General features: G+C 44.7%; 1 protein-coding gene across 1 annotated transcript; it reads right to left on the minus strand.

Moving 5' to 3' along the window:
* Positions 1 to 3,295: 3,295 nt before the first annotated feature.
* LOC149438019 (olfactory receptor 56A4-like) lies at positions 3,296 to 18,917 on the minus strand. The gene is made up of 2 exons (XM_089660337.1): positions 18,864 to 18,917; positions 3,296 to 4,734 (listed from the first exon to the last, which is right to left on the minus strand). Exons 1-2 carry the CDS (start codon positions 18,865 to 18,867, stop codon positions 3,764 to 3,766), a joined length of 975 nt encoding a protein of 324 aa, XP_089516463.1. The 5' UTR covers positions 18,868 to 18,917; the 3' UTR covers positions 3,296 to 3,763.
* Positions 18,918 to 22,176: the final 3,259 nt, after the last annotated feature.

Below are 22,176 nucleotides of genomic sequence, written 5' to 3' on the forward strand. Positions count from 1 at the left end.
CCAGTGTGCCTCCAACATTCTTTTTGGGCTGACAACACAGTGGGGGAGATATACTAAAACTGGAACACTCATAATCTGGTGGAGCTTTTCATGGTAGCCAATCTGCTTCTAACTTCAGCTTGTTCAGTGAAGCTTTGGCAATAAAACCTGGAAGCTGATTTGTTTCTGTGCCGAGTTGTACCAGATTTTGCACTCTCCAACTTTAGTAAATGACCCCCTAGTCTCTACTGCACTGAAATTACAAGCAGTGTAGTCAGCTATGCCTGCTGGACTACAGAATGCCACCTCCCTCTGTCCCTATCCACCTATCCCCACCCTTTCTGTTCCAATAAATATACATACAATGATTTCTTTCCTAGAAAAACATTTCTGCTGCTTTGAACCCCAAAAGCCTGCCCTCACACTGTGTGTAAAGAAAGGGCTCTTGGGAGCTGTAGTTCTGGGGGTGTATTTACATCATAAGAAGCTGACCTCCCAAGAATTCTAGAAGCCTGGTGAATACAACATATGAAGTAATAGAAGATGTTTCAGGCCCCGACCGTTACAACCTTGGCAGACTGACCACACCAGAAATCTTAAACGACATAGCCGTGTGCTGGAGCGATTGTGGCATAAAACCAAATCTCAACAAGCGTTCACTCGATATAAATCTGCTTTCTTCACATACACTTCCTCCCTTCATGCTGCCAAACAAGCCTACTTTGTCACTCTCATCAATAGCTTGTCATCCAGTCCTCGTCGTCTCTTCTCTACTTTTAACTCTCTACTTATTCCACCTAGTACCTCACTCACCTCCACCCAGTACCTCACTCACTGTTCACGAGATTGCAAATCATTTCAAAAACAAGATTGACGAAATTCGTAGGGGTATTGCCACTGCACAGACATCCATCCAACTTAGCATAGCTAATACTAAACCTCCCTCAACACTTTCCTCTTTTAACCTTGCTACTACCGAAGAGGTCACTAAGGTTTTCTCAGAAGCCCGTCTCACTACCTGCCCCCTGGATAATGTCCTCTCACAACTACTACGGTCACCCTTTTATTCCATCCTATGCTCCCTCACTCACATCTTCAATCTCTCCCTAACGGTGCCTTCCCCTCCCCTCTAAAACATGTGCACATCACTCAAATACTTAAAAAAACCCTCCCTGGACCCCACCAACCCGAACAACTTAAGACCCATCTCCTAGCTGCCATTTACCTCTAAAATCCTAGAACGCTTAGTCTACAATCGCCTGAGCTCCCATCTCATCGACAACAACCTTCTTGACCCTTTACAGTCTGGCTTTCGCTCACTACACTCCACTGAAACTGCCCTACTAAAACTCACTAATGATCTACTAACTGCTAAAACCAATGGCCACTACTCTATACTCATTCCAACCAATGGCCACTACTCCATTTTCATCCCAACCAATGGCCACTACTCCGTACTCATCCCAACCAATGGCCCCTACTCCGTACTCATCCCAACCAATGGCCCCTACTCCGTACTCATCCCAACCAATGGCCACTACTCCGTACTCATCCCAACCAATGGCCACTACTCCGTACTCATCCCAACCAATGGCCACTACTCCGTACTCATCCCAACCAATGGCCACTACTCCGTATTCATCCCAACCAATGGCCACTACTCCGTACTCATCCCAACCAATGGTCACTACTCCGTACTCATCCCAACCAAAGGCCACTACTCCGTACTCATCCCAACCAATGGCCACTACTCTATACTCTTACTACTTGACCTCTCTGCGGCTTTTGACACGGTTGACCATCCCCTCCTTCTCAAAAAACTCCACTCTCTTGGCCTCCAAGACTCTGCTCTCTCCTGGTTCTCCTCCTACCTATTGCAGCGCTCCTTCAGAGTTACCTATAACGCTGCCTCCTCCTCTTCACTCCCTCTCTCTGTAGGGGTCCCTCAAGGTTCTGTCCTCGGGCCCTTTCTCTTCTCCATCTACACCTCCTCCCTTGGTCACTTGATAAACTCCCATGGCTTTAAGTACCATCTCTATGCTGATGACACACAAATCTAATTTTTTACCGCTCACCTCACCCCTTCAGTCTCCTCTCGCATTACTAACTTACTAAGTGACATATCGGCATGGATGTCACTCCACTTTCTCAAAGTCAATTTTTCCAAAACTGAGCTCTTAGTATTCCCTCCAGCCCGTGCCCCCTCCCCTGACTTCTCCATCAAGATCAATACCACTATCATCATTCCCTCCCCCCATGCCAGGGTACTAGGTGTAATCCTAGACTCCCATCTGTCCTTTCAGCCCCAAATCCAATCACTGTCCAAATCTTGTAGACTTCACCTCCGCAACATCTCCAAGATACGCCCGTTCCTAACCTCGGAAACCACTAAGCAACTCATTCACTCCCTTGTTATCTCTCACCTTGACTATTGTAACTTCCTCCTCATTGGCCGACCTCATCACAGGCTTTGAATGCTGCTGCCAGACTCATCCACCTTACTAACCGTTCTGTATCTGCCACCCCTCTCTGCCAATCCCTTTACTGTCCTCCATCCCTCTCTGCCAATCCCTCCAGTGGCCTCCACTCAGTGTCCTCCATCTCTCTCTGCCAATCTCTCCACTGGCCTTCACTCAGTGTCCCCCACCCCTCTCTGCCAATCCCTCCACTAGCTTCCCGTTGCCCAACGGATAAAATTCAAAACATTAACAATAACGTATAAAGCCATTTCTAACTCAGCCCCAAATTACATCACCGATCTTATCTCTAAATATCACCCAAACCGTACTCTTCGCTCCTCAGAGGACCTCCTGCTCTCTAGGTCCCTTGTCTCCTCCTCCCATGCTCGTCTCCAGGACTTCTACAGAGCTTCTCCCATCCTCTGGAATTCTCTACCCTAATTTATCAGACTAACGCCTACTCTGCTCACTTTTAGGTGATCTCTGAAAACCTATCTCTTCAGAGAAGCCTATCCTGCCCTCAGCTAACAATGGAATCTTCTACTCTTCCAACCAGTCCATCCCCCACAGTTACTACCTTTTGTACTACTAGCCCCTCCCTCCTAGATTGTAAGCTCCGAGGAGCAGGGCCCTCCTAACCCTCTTGTATTGAACTGTACTGTTGCTGTATTGTCTCCCGTTATATTGTAAAGCGCTGAGCAAACTTTTGGCACTATAAAAATTCTGTATAATAATAATAATGTTTCTTGCTACAGAAGCAAGGTAAAAGAAAAAAATAATGCCGGTACACGGGAAGGCCATTAATCAAAATCAGCAATGGAATTTAAACAATTATTGGTGGGACTTGAGAACATAAAAAGCACAAAACAAGAAAATTTTAATTATATTCATGTCTTCAAGAGGGCAGAAAGTGTTACAACTATTCATTTTCCACTTGGGTCCCAGTTCAGTGTTAACGGTTCCCCAGTCATGACAAATAGACAATGCTCAACCATCCATCATCTACAAAACCTTAAGTTACTTGACGTTATGCCGCCTCATGAATGGCATGCTGCAGATAGGAAAACCTTTCAAAATTGTATCTTCCAACTTTCAGAGATCTGAGTCAAATCCCAATGTTTCCTGGAAGGGTTACTTTCTTTCCATTCTCACCCTGGTGTGGAGAAGAGCAAATTTCCAATATATACCATCAGACCTTAACTGCCTTCCATAATGTCATTCTCTGATCTCTTCGGAACACCTCAACAGTCCAAAAAGAGAATTTTCTTCCATTTTTTTGTCTTAGGATCAGTAAAAGAGGAGTCCTGTTTCCCATTGCACTCAACTCATGGATGAATCTTTATCTTTCCAATCATCTTCTTTACAGAGTTTCTAATCTCCTTGGTCAGCATACCATACACAAGAGGATTCAACAATGGAGGCAAAAGGGAGTGCAGAATAGAAAATATTACATGAATGGGACGGGGGAGCTCCTGGAGTGTCCGACTGGACACTATCGTGGAGGCCACGGTAAAGTAAAATATACATATTACGATAAGGTGGGAACCGCATGTGCGGAAGGCTTTGGAGGCAGCGCTGAAGGAGCGAGCTTTCACTACTATGCGGAGAATGAGGAAATAGGAAACCATGATGAGAAAAACGTCTGTTCCTCCGAACAACAAGAAGCACACCAACCCGAAGATGCTGCTTGCGGTGTAGTCGCTGCATGACAGCTTCTCTACAGACATGTTCTCGCAGAAGCAATGACGAATCTGTCTACTGGCGCAATAGTCAAGTCTTGCTGCCAGTACAGGAGGCGGCAATGCGACCACCAAGTTCCTGACAACAATGAACACGCAAGCTTTGGCCACAAGTTTATTGGTGATGATGGTAGGGTAGTGAAGAGGGTTGCAGATAGCCACATACCGGTCATAGGCCATGACTAAAAATATGGAAGACTCCATGGCTGACCAGTAGGTATTGAAGAACATTTGACTAAAGCAGGCACTTTCTGATATGGTTTTATATTCTGTCCAGAGGATAAGCAAAACTCTGGGTGTGGTGACAGTGCAGAGAAGAATGTCCACCATGGCCAGCATAGCCAGGAAGTAATACATTGGATGGTGAAGTTTTGGCTCAATAAAGATGATGAACAACAAGATCACATTGGAAATGATGGCAGCAATAAGTAAGAATGTAAGAGGGGCTGCGATATCCGAGCTGTGAACTTCAGGAAAGCAGATGAAGCTGAAGCCTTGGGATGAGTTACTTGTGAAGTTTGTGCCTGAATTTGAATCGTATGCCAACAGGGCTCCACCTATAGTGGGGGGAAAAAAAAATAACGTCACTATTATTATTATTACTATCAACATCATCTTCATCATCATTTACATAGCCCAATTATATTGTGTACTGCTCTTCTATAGTGTCTGAAACATAAAACAAACATGGTTAGCAATACAGAATACAACAGGGGTCAGGAGGTATGAGGGTCAGCTCAATATAGCATACATCTAATAGGGAACAGGAGGTATGAGGGTCAGCTCAATATAGCTTACATCTAATAGGGGCCAGGAGGTATGAGGGTCAGCTCAATATAGCTTACATCTAATAGGGGCCAGGAGGTATGAGGGTCAGCTCAATATAGCTTACATCTAATAGAGAACAGGAGGTATGAGGGTCCCAATCATTACAGGTTACATCTAATAGAGAACAGGAGGTATGAGGGTCCCAATCATTACAGGTCACATCTAATAGGGACCAGGAGGTATGAGGGTCCCGATCATTACAGATTACATCTAATAGAGAACAGGAAGTATGAGGGTCCCAATCATTACAGGTTACATCTAATAGAGAACAGGAAATATGAGGGTCCCAATCATTACAGGTTACATCTAATAGGGACCAGGAGGTATGAGGGTCCCGATCATTACAGGTCACATCTAATAGAGAACAGGAGGTATGAGGGTCCCGAACATTACAGGTCACATCTAATAGGGGCCAGGAGGTATGAGGGTCCCGATCATTACAGGTCACATCTAATAGAGAACAGGAGGTATGAGGGTCCCAATCATTACCGGTCACATCTAATAGGGAACAGGAGGTATGAGGGTCCCGATCATTACAGGTCACATCTAATAGGGAACAGGAGGTATGAGGGTCCCGATCATTACAGGTTACATCTAATAGAGAACAGGAGGTATGAGGGTCCCAATCATTACAGGTCACATCTAATAGGGAACAGGAGGTATGAGGGTCCCGATCATTACAGGTCACATCTAATAGGGAACAGGAGGTATGAGGGTCCCGATCATTACAGATTACATCTAATAGGAAAAAAGCATGCATAAAGGTCCTGGTAATTACTGTTTTCATCAAATAGGAAACAAGGGATATGACAGTCCTGCACATTACAGTGAATGGTCTAATAGGGAACAGGAGGTATGAGGGTCCAGATTATTACAGACTACAGTCTAATAGGGGACAGGAGGTATGAGGGTCCTGCTTGATATAGCTTACATCTAATAGGGACCAGGAAATATGAGGGTCCCGATCATTACAGGTTACATCTAATAGGGAACAGGAGGTATGAGGGTCCCGATCATTACAAGTTACGTCCAATAGAGAACAGGAGGTTTGAGGGTCCCGATCATTACAGGTTACATCCAATAGAGAACAGGAGGAATGAGGGTCCCGATTATTACAGGTTACATCTAATAGGAAAAAAAGCATGCATAAAGGTCCTGGTAATTACTGTTTTCATCAAATAGGAAACAAGGGGTATGACAGTCCTGCACATTACAGTGAATGGTCTAATAGGGAACAGGAAGTATGAGGGTCCAGATTATTACAGACTACAGTCTAATAGGGGGCAGGAGGTATGAGGGTCCAGATTATTACAGACCATGGGCGGATTGACCACTCGAGCACTCGGGCACTGCCCGAGGGCCCGGGGTCAGTAGGGGGCCCCATGAAATGCCCCTGGTACTTTTTTATAAGCTTTTTTGGGTGTGCTTTGAGTGTGGGCAAGGACATAGGGGCCCCATGATCCCCTATTGCCCAGGGGCCCCATGAGTTGTCAGTCCGCCCCTGTTACAGACTACAGTCTAATAGGGGACAGGAGAAATGAGGGTCCTGCTCAATACAGTTTACATTGAATAGACTATGGTGGTATAAAGGTCACGCTCATTACAGCTTGCTGTTGGGTCAGATCACAATCTAATGTCTCTGAGACAAGTGAAGGCACCTCCAGCCAAGTGAAACAGTGGTTTGACAGTTTAGTCCCTTGGAAACCTACTTTTGCCATAGCCAGAACACAAATGGTTGCCTTTTTGGTATAAGAATTTAAGGACTGGTCAAATGTCAGGATTGTGTCCAACTACCAGCTTGATGGAGATGACCCAAAAGCCACCACATATTTGAGTTCCAAGATTAGGTTGCTTAGAGGAGCTGATAACATACACAGATTCTAAAAATTAAATAAATTCAAAGGAAAGGCAAAACAATCACTTAACTTTTAAATATTGCCTTCCCACTGCTCTTACTTTTCCTGCACAATAAATCTCAATGCAAATTACTTTTTTAAAACGACCCTACTCTTTGCCACCTGCCCTGACCTTCGCTACATTACCAGAACCCTCTACTGTCTGCCACCTGCCCTGACCTTCGCTACATTGCCAGATCCCTCTACTGTCCGCCACCTGCCCTGACCTTCGCTACATTGCCAGATCCCTCTACTGTCCGCCACCTGCCCTGACCTTCGCTACATTGCCAGATCCCTCTACTGTCCGCCACCTGCCCTGACCTTCGCTACATTGCCAGATCCCTCTACTGTCCGCCACCTGCCCTGACCTTCGCTACATTGCCAGATCCCGCTACTGTCCGCCACCTGCCCTGACCTTCGCTACATTGCCAGATCCCTCTACTGTCCGCCACCTGCCCTGACCTTCGCTACATTGCCAGATCCCTCTACTGTCCGCCACCTGCCCTGACCTTCGCTACATTGCCAGATCCCTCTACTGTCCGCCACCTGCCCTGACCCTAGCTACATTATCAGATTCCTCTACTGTCCGCCACCTGCCCTGACCTTCGCTACATTACCAGATCCCTCTACTGTTCGCCATCTGCCCTGACCTTAGCTACATTATCAGATCCCTCTAATGTCCGCCACCTGCCCTGACCTTAGCTACATTACCAGATCCCTCTACTGGCTGCCACCTGCCCTGAATTAGCTACATTACCAGATCCCTCTACTGTCTGCCACCTGCCCTGACCTTCGCTACATTGCCAGATCCCTCTACTGTCCGCCACCTGCCCTGACCTTCGCTACATTGCCAGATCCCTCTACTGTCTGCCACCTGCCCTGACCCTAGCTACATTATCAGATTCCTCTACTGTCCGCCACCTGCCCTGACCTTAGCTACATTACCAGATCCCTCTACTGTTCGCCACCTGCCCTGACCTTAGCTACATTATCAGATCCCTCTAATGTCCGCCACCTGCCCTGACCTTAGCTACATTACCAGATCCCTCTACTGGCTGCCACCTGCCCTGAATTAGCTACATTACCAGATCCCTCTACTGTCTGCCACCTGCCCTGACCTTAGCTACATTACCAGATCCCTCTACTGTCTGCCACCTGCCCTGTCCTTAGCTACATTACCAGATCCCTCTACTGTCTGCCACCTGCCCTGACCTTAGCTACATTACCAGATCCCTCTACTGTCTGCCACCTGCCCTGACCTTAGCTACATTACCAGATCCCTCTACTGTCTGCCACCTGCCCTGTCCTTAGCTACATTGCCAGATCCCTCTACTGTCCGCCACCTGCCCTGACCTTCGCTACATTGCCAGATCACTCTACTGTCCGCCACCTGCCCTGACCTTCGCTACATTGCCAGATCCCTCTACTGTCCGCCACCTGCCCTGACCTTCGCTACATTGCCAGATCCCTCTACTGTCCGCCACCTGCCCTGACCCTAGCTACATTATCAGATTCCTCTACTGTCCGCCACCTGCCCTGACCTTAGCTACATTATCAGATCCCTCTTATGTCCGCCACCTGCCCTGACCTTAGCTACATTACCAGATCCCTCTACTGGCTGCCACCTGCCCTGAAGTAGCTACAATACCAGATCCCTCTACTGTCTGCCACCTGCCCTGTCCTTAGCTACATTACCAGATCCCTCTACTGTCTGCCACCTGCCCTGTCCTTAGCTACATTACCAGATCCCTCTACTGTCTGCCACCTGCCCTGACCTTAGCTACATTACCAGATCCCTCTACTGTCCGCCACCTGCCCTGACCTTAGCTACATTACCAGATCCCTCTACTGTCTGCCACCTGCCCTGACCTTAGCTACATTACCAGATCCCTCCACTGTCTACCACCTGCCCACCCTGACCTTTGCTACATTACCAGATCCTTCTGCTGTCTGCCCTGACCTTTGCTAAGTCTAATCAATACTTCTCTCATCTGCTGCCCATCCTGGCCTTTGCTACATTATCAGATCCTTTTGCTGTCTCCCCCCTCCCCCAACCTTTGCTATGTCCATGAATTACATCTGCTATCAGCTGCTAGTCCTGACTTGTCCCGAGTGGCTTCCATCTAGTTTCTACCATCCTTGTACAGTACATCCACTCTCTTCTACTTTGGAATTGCTTGCAACATTCTACAGTCAGAGTGTACACTGCAATTTTGGATAATAAATCATGGGGGCAAACCTAATACTGGTAGACCTGCTTGACTTAAAGGAAGGGGGGCTGCTAAATGTGAGGTGTAAAGGTGGACGCACCCTACTGGTAGCAAGGGAAGGTGATAGAAGCAAATAATTCATCTTAATCCTCATATGAAGAATTAGAATTACTCCCAAAGGCTGATTGGCTTCTATATTTTAATAATTGTATGAGAATAAAAAACTATATATGAGTGCTTTTTATCTACAGCTTTAAAGAATGTCTAAAGCCAATATATTCATTTTTTTTGGTTTTAGCAGAATCGGTACTGGTTAGAACCTTTTCAGGTATATTTTTCAAATAAAGTGTTGTTCATTGAAAACATAAAGACAGCTCTCCTCTTGTTGGAACTTTGGAATTTACAATAAAATGCCTCCTTGTCAAGGTCTTCTCCCCATCCCCAACAAGCCATTTCCCATCATATCCAGGACAGAAGACGACCCCAGTACTTCCAGAGCCCTACTCAACCAATCAAGGAGATGGAGAAGTCACATCCTGGTCAGCTAATCAGGGTCAGGTTAAGAGGTGACCCTGCTACATTTCCAGAGCCCAAGTCAGCCAGACTTGGGGGGGCACTGACTACAATGTCTCAAAATTATCCACAGAGTAGGGCATAATGGAACTGCTACTCCTGATGTAACTGGACTTCATATCAGATTCGCTCCCCCCAGTCTGGGGAGATGACACGGCAGAACTCCTGGACACCACAAATTGCTTTTGGGCTCCCCCTTGTTGGTCTGCCCCAGTAAGTGATGATACAGCATTAATTTATTCATGGAGAGTGTCCAGCAGGGGGACCCCTGTGCAGTGGAAGTGAAGGGTCCCTGGGCAGTTTACAGTAGCAGCAGCGTAGGGGAGCTGTGGTGGATGACAGAGCTCAGGATATTGGGAGAATGCCTGCATCTCCCAAGGGGCAACACTCGCTCGGTGGAGCTGTCATGAGTCTAATGGATGGAGCCCCTAACCAATCAGAATGAAATTCCCTCCACTTACAGAATAACAATAGAATAACAATGGAAAGAGGAGCTGGAGCAGCCGTCAATGGTGGGCACCAAGTCAGATGGCTGTGACTTTCCCTTGGGTGTGAAGAGGCTGAGCTTCCTAGGTAAACCCGGGCCCCCTGTTTAAACCAATATGGCCCAGGGCCCATTGTGGGAGGGCTGTCTATACCCTGTTGGTTGACCTGTGCGGACATGTTGTACAATAAACACACATCCTGTGAAAATATCTTCAGCAGATATATGAGGACCATTTTCTTTCAGGTGGGTTATTGTGGTCTCTGGAAATAGTCACCCAGAATGTGAAGATTGGTGGATAGAAATGACAGCTTTTGAGCAACAGCACACCATTTTACGGGAGTTTATTTTGTTTTTGTATTTTTTCATGTACTGTATTTGTTATTTGGATAATCGTTTTTCCATTGACACTAATGATGAGGCAATATTCCTCCCACTGACACCAATGATGGGGCACTATTCCTCCCACTAACACCAACAATGAGGCACTATTCCTCCCACTGACACCAACAATGGGGTAGTATTCCTTTTTCTGATACCTAGAATGGGCCACTATTCCTTCCACTGATAACAACCATATTCTGTCCATTGACACCAACGATGGCCACTGGCAACATTCCGTGCCCCCCCCCACCCCCAAAAAATCTGAAAAACAGCAGTAAACTAGCCTTTTGTTTAGAAAGTTTTGGCAATCCCTATATAGATAAGGTTTTTTTTCTTATCCAGGTGTCCAGGTGGGGAGATTTCTCTCCACTTCCCGGGGGTTATTTACCAAGCTTGGTGCAAAATCTGCCAGTGGATCCAACCCTTCCACACCCTATCCAAAACTAAAAAAAGTTTTGCCGATATAAACTTTAAAAGTATGTCCACCCTATCCACCCATATTTAGGGTGTAATATGACACATACAATCTGCAGCCCCCATCCTCAAACTGCCCACCTTCTCCCCTTACTGGATCCAGGGGGTTTCTCTTCCTGGAGCTCCCTGTGTGTTTTTAAATGTATGAATAGGAAAACTACAAATCCCATCTGCCACCAATGCCAATCTCAATGGAACACAAGGACGGTGAAGTCATCCATTGATACTTTCTCCAGACCAAGGTATGGACCTAGAGCTGGGACAGAAGTCTTCAGAAATCTATGAATTGGGCCCATGATACACCGAAAAGTAAACACAGATGCAACACCTCCTGTGCTCAGGAACCCAGACCAGTAGAGGACCAATGTACCAATACTATGTAAGAGTATGGGAATTCTTCCAGGACCGATCAAAGTCTGTGCAGCTCTAACCTGAAGCTGGGAAAGCTTGATATAAACTGTAGCAAAGAACAAAAAAAACAGAGTGCAACGACCATGCGCATTACATCAGTAAACATTTAGTTGATTTATTGATCTAGGAAGTATACTCACAAAAGTAGTAATAAAACAGGCAAGTGAAATCCAAAACCGAGCCATATGATAAGGAGATATGTGTAAATCCCATCAGAAGGGGCGATTCTTAGATTGATGTTGACACGTTTCGAAGGGGGGTCCCTTCTTCATCAGAGCTCTGTGCCTCCTTATCGTATGGTTCGGTTTTGGAATTTAGAACTCTGATGAAGAGGGGACTCTCCTTCAAAACGCGTCGTCACTCTGAGAATCTCCCCTTCTGAGGGGATTAGCACGTATCTCCTTATCGTATGGTTAGGTTTTGGATTCTAGAGCTCTGATGAAGAAGGGACCCCCCTTCGAAACACGTCAACGTCACTCTGAGAATCTCCCCTTCTGATGGTATTCGCACGTATCTCCTTATCGTATGGTTTGATTTTGGATTTTAGAGCTCTGATGAAGAAGGGACCCCCGCTTTGAAATGCGTCAACGTCACTCTGAGAATCTCCCCTTCTGATGGGATTTGCAGGTGTCTCCTTATCATATGGTTCAGTTTTGGATTTTAAAGCTCTGATGAAGAACGGACCCCCCTTCGAAACGCGTCTTCGTCACTCTGAGAATCTCCCCTTCTGATGGGATTCGCATGTGTCTCCTTATCGTACGGTTCGGTTTTGGATTTTAAAGCTCTGATGAAGAACGGACCCCCCTTCGAAACGCGTCTGCGTCACTCTGAGAATCTCCCCTTCTGATGGGACTTGCAGGTGTCTCCTTATCGTATGGTTCGGTTTTGGATTTTAAAGCTCTGATGAAGAAGGGACCCCCTTTTGAAACGCGTCTTCGGCACTCTTAGAATCTCCCCTTCTGATGGGATTCGCACGTGTCTCCTTATCATATGGTTCGGTTTTGGATTTTACATGCCTGTTCTATTACTACTTTTGTGAGTATATCTCCTAAATCAATAAATCTACTAATTGTTTACTGAGGTAACGCGCATGGTCGTTGCGCTCTGTTTTTTTGTTCTTCGCTACAGTTTGTATCGAGCTTCCCCAGCTTGGGGTTAGAGCTGCACAGCCTTTGATGGGTCCTGGACGAATTCCCATACTCTTACATAGTATTGGTACATCGGCCCTCTACTGGTCTGGGTCCCTGACCGCAGGAGGTGTTGCATCTGTGTTTACTTTTCAGTAGATCATGGGCCCAATTCACAGATTTCTGGAGACTTCTGTCCCAGCCTAGGTCCATACCTTGGTCTGGAGGAAGGATCAAGGTCGTTTCGCTCTGTTTTTTGGTCTTCACTACCATGATCCACTAATTCTGGTTGCAATACTTTGTAGGCTCCAAAGTAAAAAAAAAAATAATGCACATTTTTGTAATCAATTTGATTATTATTATTGCATTTATAAATTTTTTTGTAAAAAAAAAAAATCCTAGTTTGCTCATTTTTGTCAAAGGTGTTATTATGAGGAACACAATGAGATAATAAATACAACAATTGGATGAATCAGTTTATAAGTTCAACTAATTACTTGCCAGTTTCCTTCCTGAGGCAGCGCTGCCTCCGGTAATGATATAATAAATAGGGATTTAATCACTAGCAATACAAACCTCTTCATATTGGTGCCAGTTACCCAGACACCAAACTGTGAGCTGCAGACGCCCCAACTCCTTATCTTATGTAAAGAACCGCAATGATTGGAAGTTTTATTGAAGGAAATAGAAATATAACAATATTAGGATATGCTGTATTAAATTTGAAACGGTCTTATGACAAAGATATCAAAAAACACCAATGTGAGATCCATTCATATTTGATGACGACAAACACGAAACTGAAAATGTGAGACATCAAGACCATGCGCTGTTATTAAGCTGTCGTCATCAAGTTTTGTGACCTGTTATATTGCTTTTGTTGCCACTCAAAGAAGAGGTGAAAGTGTGTCCCAGAACGTGGGGTGCGGGCTTATCTTGATACTGATCCAGAGGAAAAAAAAGGGTGTAAAGACAGATGAAAGGATTGCCACTTTTTTTCTTCTATTACTCAGGTCTTCACATCACAGCCTCTAATTAATGTCCTCAGTCCCCCCATTTCCCATCACAGCCCCCGTACATCACAACTCCCTTTCACGTCAGAGCCCCCCCCCCCCCAACATTATAGCCCCGCTTACATCACAGTCCCTCCTTGTCATCACAGTCCCACTTGCAATCACAACCTCCCACATCACAGTTTCCCTCCTCCTGACATCACAGCCCCCCATATCACAGCTCCCCCTCTAACATCACAGTTCCCCATATCACAGCTCTCCTTCTCACATCACAGCCCCCCCCCCCCCCAGTATTACAACTCCCACCTCTCACATCACAACTCCCCCATATCACAGCTCTCCCCACCTTCACTTCACAGCCACCCATATCACAGCTCCCCCCTCTCACTTCACAGCCCCCCATATCACAACTGCCCCCTATCACAGCTCCCCCCTCTCACTTCACAGCCCCCCATATCACAGCTCTCCTTCTCACATCACAGCACCCCCCCCCCCCCAGTATTACAGCTCCCCCTCTCACATCATAACTCCCACCTATCACAGCTCTCCCCACCCTCACTTCACAGCCACCCATATCACAGCTCCCCCTCTCACTTCACAGCCCCCCATATCACAGCTGCACCCTCACAGCCTCCCCCCCATTTCACAGCTCCCCCCTCACTTCAAAGCCCCCCATATCAGAGCTCCCCCTCTAACATCACAGTTCCCCCATATCACAGCTCTCTTTCTCACATCACAGCCCCCCATATCACAGCTCTCCTCGCATCACAGCCCCCCATATCACAGCTCTCCTTCTCACATCACAGCCCCCCCCCCCCCCACATCACAGCCCCCCTCAGTATTACAGTTCCCCCCTCTCACAGCTCTCCCCACCCTCACTTCACAGCCCCCCATATCACAGCTCCCCATATCACAGCTCCCCCCTCTCACTTCACAGCCCCCCTTATCACAGCTGCACCCCACAGCCTCTCCCCATTTCACAGCTCCCCACTCACATCACAGCCCCCTAAATCACAGCTCCCCCCTCTCACAGTCCTCCATAACACAGCTTCCCCCTCTCACAGCCCCCCCCCCACATCACAGCTCCTCCATATCACAGTTCCCCCTCTCACAGCTCCCCCCTCTGACATCACAACCCCCTCCCCCCCATAAACTCCCCCCTAACTTAAATCCACATTGTGGAGGGCGGGAGGAATGGCGGGGTGGACTCCTGTTCTGCAGGTACTCGCCTGCCACCACCATTGTCGCCACTGCTGTTGAAGTCCCAGCAGAGAAGAGGGCGGGAGGAATGGAAGGAAGGACTCCTCTTCTGAATCTACCGGCTTGCCACTGCCGTCTCTGAACTCAGAGCAGGGAAGAGGGCAAGAAGCACAGAATGTCTCCACTGAGGTTGTGAGCTGCCCAACCCTTCTTGTTAAAAGGTGAGTGACCCGCTTATTGGCTCCTCTCCTCCACTCCCCCTGTAGACCTGAAGTGCCTCCCGACCTCCTCCCTGCTCCAAGCCCAGTGGCAGTGGCAGCAAGCCGGTACATTCAAAAGAGGAGTCCTTCCTTCCATTTCTCCCGCCCTCTTCCCTGCTGTGACTTCAACAGCAGCAGCGACTACGGCAGTGGCAGGTGCCATTCCTCCCAATTTCTAACAGCTGCAGCGGCGGGAGGAGAGGAGTCCACTCAGGCTGCGGCCGGACAGGACTGTCACCCAGTCGGTGTTCAGACTGCAGTCCGCCATTTAGTGATTCCTGGACTACGCTATACATTTAAAAACAGTAAAGGTTTTAAACTAGCTATGCCTCAATGGTGGTGGGAAATATCAGTAGGACAGCAAAGAGTACAGCATTTGAAGTGCTGGGTCAGGCTACTAATCTTTCTAACATGACATGGAACAGTCAATACATATACATTGTGGCCTAGTCAAACTGTTTAAATACTGCCCAGCCACTGTACAATATTTGTGGCTAGTGTCTTTTAGAAAGTACATTCTCTTTTTCTATTTCAAGGTAAAACCCGATTCCCCTCTCCTTCTTATGCTGCAACCTAACCAAGCTGCTTACATACTGTCCAGTCACTGGCCAATATTTCTGGCTGTTGTCTCTCAAATAATACAATCTAATGTTTCTTTCAAAGTAAAAGCTGCCTTGTTTCTCCAATGTAAATTGCAGCCTAACAAAGTTGCTTACATACAGCTGCTTACATACTGTCCAGTCACTGAACAACATTTCTGGCTGTTGTCTGTGAAATAATACAATCTAATGTTTCTTTCAAAGTAAAAGCTGCCTTGTTTCTCCAATGTAAGTCGCAGCCTAAACAAGCTGCTTACATACTGTCCAGACACTGACCAATATTTCTGGCTCTTTTTTCTCAAATAATACAATCTAATGTTTCTTTCAAGGTAAAAGCTGCCTTGTTTCTCCAATGTAAATTGCAGCCTAACCAAGCTACTTACATACTGTCCAGTCACTGTGCAATATTTGTGAGGATTGTTGCTCAGATATTACACTCTAAAATTATTTTTGAGATAAAACATAGCTTGTCTCTTTCACTTTGCTGCCTATTCAAGTTTATTTCATTCAAGCCTATTCAAACAATATTTAATAATAACCTGACCGTGATTAGATTTGGTAAACATTTTTACTTCTAATCACAATAAAAAAAACAAAGAAAATATACATTTTTTCAGAGCTATCAATTCTTCTCATCACTCAGCGGAAATCTGCAGCTTAATGTACTTCTGTGTTTGTCACAGAAAACATTTTAATTATGCTGAACATAATGAGCCAAAAAAGTGTGACACTAATCCTATCACCAGCAACCATACCTAATAATCCCAACTATACTGAGCATTCTGCTGAAACAATATCTGTAGCAGAGAAGACATGGAAATGTTCACACTCACATATTTCTTTAAGAATTATTACTTTAAAAGATTACTTAGAACCCTACAGTTTAGTTTTCTATGGATTAAAGCTTTGCTGTACATAGATAAATAATAGATAGATATACAGTAAGTAGAATGATCAACTGATGGACAATTATTTGTAGATAGATAGATTGATAGACATTTAGGTATAGATAGAATGATCAATCAATGGACAAATGAAGATATACAGATAGATAGATAGATAGATAGATAGATAGATAGATAGATAGATAGATAGATTGATAGACATTTAGGTATAGATAGAATGATCAATCAATGGACAAATGAAGATATATAGATAGATAGATTGATAGACATTTAGGTATAGATAGAATGATCAATCAATGGACAAATGAAGATAGATAGATAGATAGATAGATAGATAGATAGATAGAAGGAAATAAATATTTGATCCCCTGATGATTTTGAATGTTTGCCCACTCACAAAGAAATGATCAGTCTAAAAAACTATCATAGATAGATAGATAGACAGATAGATAGATAGATAGATAGATAGATAGATAGATAGATAGATTATAGGTAGGTAGATAGATAGATAGATAATTAAAGACAGATCAGTCTAACAATGGAATGTTCGGTGTGACACTGAGAGACAGAATACAACAACAAATTCAGCAGAAATGCGTCTAACAAATGATGACGGATCTGCATGTTCATGAGGGAAATAAGGATTTGATCCCCTATCATTCAGCAGGATTTCTGGCTCCCAGGTGTCTTTCATACAGGTAACAAGCTGAGATTAGAAGCAGTCTCTTAAAGGGAGTCCTGCTAATCTAATTTTGTTACCTGTATAAAAGACACCTGTCCACAGGAGCAATCAAACAATCAGATTCCAAACTCTCCACAGTCACCAAGAAAACAATTGGTAACACACTACGCCGACAAGGACTGAAATCCTGCAGTGCCCACAAGGTCCCTCTGCTCAAGAAAGCACATGTCCAGGCCCGTCTGAAGTCTGCCACTGAACATCTGAATGATGCAGAGGAGGACTGGTTGGAAGTGTTGTGGTCAGATGAGACCAAAATCCAGCTCTTTGGCATCAACTCAACTCGCCAACTGTCAAACATGGTGGTGGAAAGATTCTGCTTTGGGGGTGTTTTTCTGCTAAGGGGACAGGACAACTGCACCGCATCAAAGGGACGATGGACGGGGCAATGTACCCTCAAATCTTGGGTGAGAACCTTCTGCCCTCAGCCAGGGCATTGAAAATGGGTGGTGGATGGATGTTCCAGCATGACAATGACCCAAAACACACGGCCAAGGAGGGGCTCAAGAAGAAGCACATTAAGGTCCTGGAGTGGCCTAGCCAGTCTCCAGACCTTAATCCGATTGAAAATCTGTGGAGGGAGCTGAAATTTTGAGTTGCCAAACGCCAGCCACCAAATCTTAATGACTTGGAGAGGATCTGCCAAGAGGAGTGGGCCAAAATCCCTCCTGAGATGTGTGCAAACCTGGTGGCCAACTCCAGGAAACATCTGACCTCTGTGATTGCCAACAAGGGATTTGCCACCAAGTACTAAGTCATGTTTTGTGAAGGGGATCAAATCCTTATTTCCCTCATGAACATGCAGATCAGCCATCATTTGTTAGACGCATTTCTGCTGAATTTGTTGTTGTATTCTGTCTCTCAGTGTTACAATACACCAAACATTCGATTTTTAGACCGATCATTTCTTTGTGAGGGGCGAACATTCAACATCAGCAGGGGAGCAAATACGCATTTCCTTCACCGTAGATAGATAGATAAATTAAAGATAGATAGATAGATAGATAGATAGATAGATAGATAGATAGATAGATAGATAGATAGATAAAGACAGACAGATAGATAGATATTTAGCTATGGATAGAATGATCAGTCAATGGACAAATAGAAATAGATAGATAGATAGATAATTAAAGATAGATAGATAGATAGATAGATAGATAGATAGATAGATAGATAGATAGATAGATAATTAAAGATAGATAGATAATTAAAGATAGATAGATAGATAGATAGATAGATAGATAGATAATTAAAGATAGATAGATAGATAGATAGATAGATAGATAGATAGATAGATAGATAGATAGATAATTAAAGATAGATAGATAGATAGATATATAGATAGATAGATAGATAGATAGATAGATAGATAGATAGATAGATAGATAATTAAAGATAGATAGATAGATAGATAGATTATAGATAGATAGATAGATTATAGATAGATAGATAGATAGATATTTAGCTATGGATAGAATGATCAGTCAATGGACAAATAGAAATAGATAGATAAATAGATGAACATTTAGAGATAGATAGATAAATGTAAAACTATTTAGTGATGGATATTGTATGACTTACTCATGGTGGGTCTGTGCTCCTCGTCCGGCTCCTCCGCTATCTCTGGATTATCCTTCCATCTGGGCTCATTAGGGGCAGAAGTGCTGGAGGAGGAAGGATGACGCATCCATAACGAGCCGTGGAGTTTCCAGGAAACACTGAAATCCAGCCATCACTTTATTCTGTTACTGCTTCATATTATTGATCAGATATTTGCTAAAATAAAATTATCCGGCGGAAATAACTAAATTCTGTAGTTGAGGAACATAGAGATGCTTTTAAAAAGCATTTGATAGTGTGGAGAAGCAGTTCTCCACCTTACTATCATGGAGGAACCCTTGAAAACAACCTTCAGGTCTCAGGAAACCCTGGCTTATAATTATTATGTCTACATTAGTTAGATGAAATATAAGAAAAGGGAGGATAAGGACAATATTTTAATAATAATTATAAAATTAAATAAACCGTAATAATAATGGCCAGAAAATTGTAGCGTCTCAGATTGGTGCTCAGTATGAGTAAGTCCACCTTACATTGGTAGTCATTTCGAGAAGGGCCTTCTTGCTCCGGTGATCAGTGGGAAGAATTCCCTTTACATATATACACATATACAGGGGCGGACTGACCATTTGGAAACTCAGGCACTGCCCGAGGGCCCGGGGTCAGTAGGGGGCCCCATGAGATGCCCCTGGTACCTTTTTCATAGGCTTTTTTGAGTTTGGGCAAGGACACAGGGGCCCCATGATCCCCTATTGCCCGGGGGCCCCATGAGTTGTCAGTCCGCTCCTGCACATATATATATATAAATATATACAGTCATGGCCAAAAATATTGTCCCCCGTGCATTTTGGTCAGATAACGCACCACTTCACCCAGAAAATTACAAATGTTTCGGCATTCTTATGTTATAAAAATGGACTGGACAAAATTATTAGCACCCTCAATTTAATATCTGGTAGCACACCCCTTGGAAAAAAATAACTGAAATCAAGGTCTTCCTGTAACCAATGAGTTTCTTCCACCTCTCTACTGGAATTTTGGAGCGCTATTCTTTCACCAACTGCTCCAGATCTCTCAGATTGGAAGAGTTCCTTTTCCCAACTGCTGGTTTGAGATCTCTCCACAGGGGAGTTTAATTACAAATGACAGGCGCCTCACAGACTTGGAACGCAATTATTTCTTACAATTTTGAGAAGCTGCCAATAATTTTGTCCGGTCCATCTTTGGGGTTTTTCCTGGAATGTGTCAGATTTGGCCTTTTGTTTCTCCACTTTTTTGTGTCCTACCAATACAAGCAAAGTAAATAAACATACAAATAAACGTTTGTAATTGCAACAATGTTCTGGGTGAAGTGGTGCGTTATCTGACAGAAATACAGGGGGGACAATATTTTTGCCCATGACTGTATATATATTTATATACATAACATAGCATAAAAAGTAAAGAATATCTTCAGAACTGACAGTGTGAAGTGAGAAGATCACAATTATATAAGAGACTTTCATACTATATATAAGTATACAGTGCCTTGAAAAAGTCGTCCTCCCCTTTGAAATGTTCCCCGTGTTGTCATGTTACAACCAGAACAGTCAATGCATTTTATTGGGATTGGATGTGATGGACCAACACAAAGTGGCCCATAGTTGTGAAGTGGAAGGAAAATGAGAAATGGTTTTCAACATTTGTGACCAATAAATCTGTGAAAAGTGTGGCGGCATTTGTATTCAGCCCCCCCCCCGGAGTCAATATTTTGTAGGACCCCCGTTCCCTGCAATTTCCAGCTGCGAGTCTTTTTGGGGATGTCTCTTTGCACATCTACAGAGGGACATTTCTGCCCATTCTTCTTTGCAGAATCGCTCAAGCTCTGTCAGATTGGATGGAGAGCGTCTGGGAACAGCAATTTTCAGGTCTGGCCACAGATTCTCCATTGGATTTGGGTCTGGACTGTGACTGGGCCATTCTAACATGAAGATGCTTTGATCCGAACCATTCCATTGTAGCTCTGGCTGGATGTTTCGGGTCGTTGTCCTGCTGGAAGGGGAACCTCCACCCCGATCTTAACAGGTTTTCTTCTAAATTTGGCCCATATTTGGCTCCATCCATCTTCCCATAATCTCTGACCAGCTTCGCTGTCCCTGCTGAAGAAAAGCATCCCCACCACATGATGCTGCCACCACCATGTTTCACGGTGGGGATGGTGTGTCAGTGTGATGTGCAGTGTTAGTTTTCCGCCACACATAGCAATTTGCTTTTAGGTCAAAAAGTTCAATTTTGGTCTTCTCTGACCAGAGCCCCTTCTTCCACGTTTGCTGTGTCCCCCACATGGCTTCTCACAAACTGCAAACGGGAATTCTTATGGCTTTCTTCCAACAATGGCTTCTCACAAACTGCAAATGGAACTTCTTATGGCTTTCTTCTTGTCACTCTTCCATAAAGGCCAGATTTGTGGAGTGCACGACTAATAGTTGTCCTGTGGACAGATTCTCCCCCTGAGCTGTGGATCTCTGCAGCTCCTCCAGAGTTCCCATGGGCCTCTTGGCTGCTTCTCTGATGAATGCTCTCCTTGCCCGGCCTGTCAGTTTAGGTGGACGGCCATGTCTTGGTAGGTTTGCGGTTGTGCCATACTCTGTCATACTATGTAACCTGTCTGGCGTGTTCCTTGGCCTTCATGATGCTGTTTGTTCACTAATGTTTTCTAAAACCTCTGAGGGCTTCACAGAACAGCTGTATTTATACTGAGATTACATGACACACAGGGGGACTCTACTAATTAGGTAACATCTGAAGGCAATTAGTTCCACTAGATTTTAGTTAGGGGTATCAGAGTAAAGGGGGCTGAATACAAATGTACACCACACGCTTTAGATATTTTGTAAAAAATTTTGAAAAACATTTATCATTTTTCTTCCACTTCACAATTATGTGCCACTTTGTGTTGGTCTATCACATCCAATCCCAATAAAATACACAGCTCAAAAAAATAAAGGCAGACTTTGTACTCAGAGTCTAGCATCAAGTTAATGAAACTCCTGGGATATTGATCTGGTCAGGTAAGTCGCAGAGGGGGTTGTTAATCAGTTTCAGCTGCTTTGGTGTTAACGAAATGAATAGGTGCACTAGATGGGCAACAATGAGACGACCCACAAAACAGGAATGGTTTTAAAGGTGGAGGCCACTAACAAAACTAGACGACACCAGTCTTGGAAGGAAACCAGGAAATAGACTCCTTTATTTTAACACAGATACAAGATATATACATTCAAGGGAACAATTCCCCCCTCCCTGCATAATGACACAGGGCGGAGCAAACCACATCTAGCAACATCAGCAGACA

The sequence above is a fragment of the Staurois parvus genome, unplaced genomic scaffold (genome assembly GCF_062004578.1).
Source record: "Staurois parvus isolate SC_StPar_1 unplaced genomic scaffold, SC_StPar_1.0 ptg001225l, whole genome shotgun sequence".
Taxonomy (NCBI): domain Eukaryota; kingdom Metazoa; phylum Chordata; class Amphibia; order Anura; family Ranidae; genus Staurois; species Staurois parvus.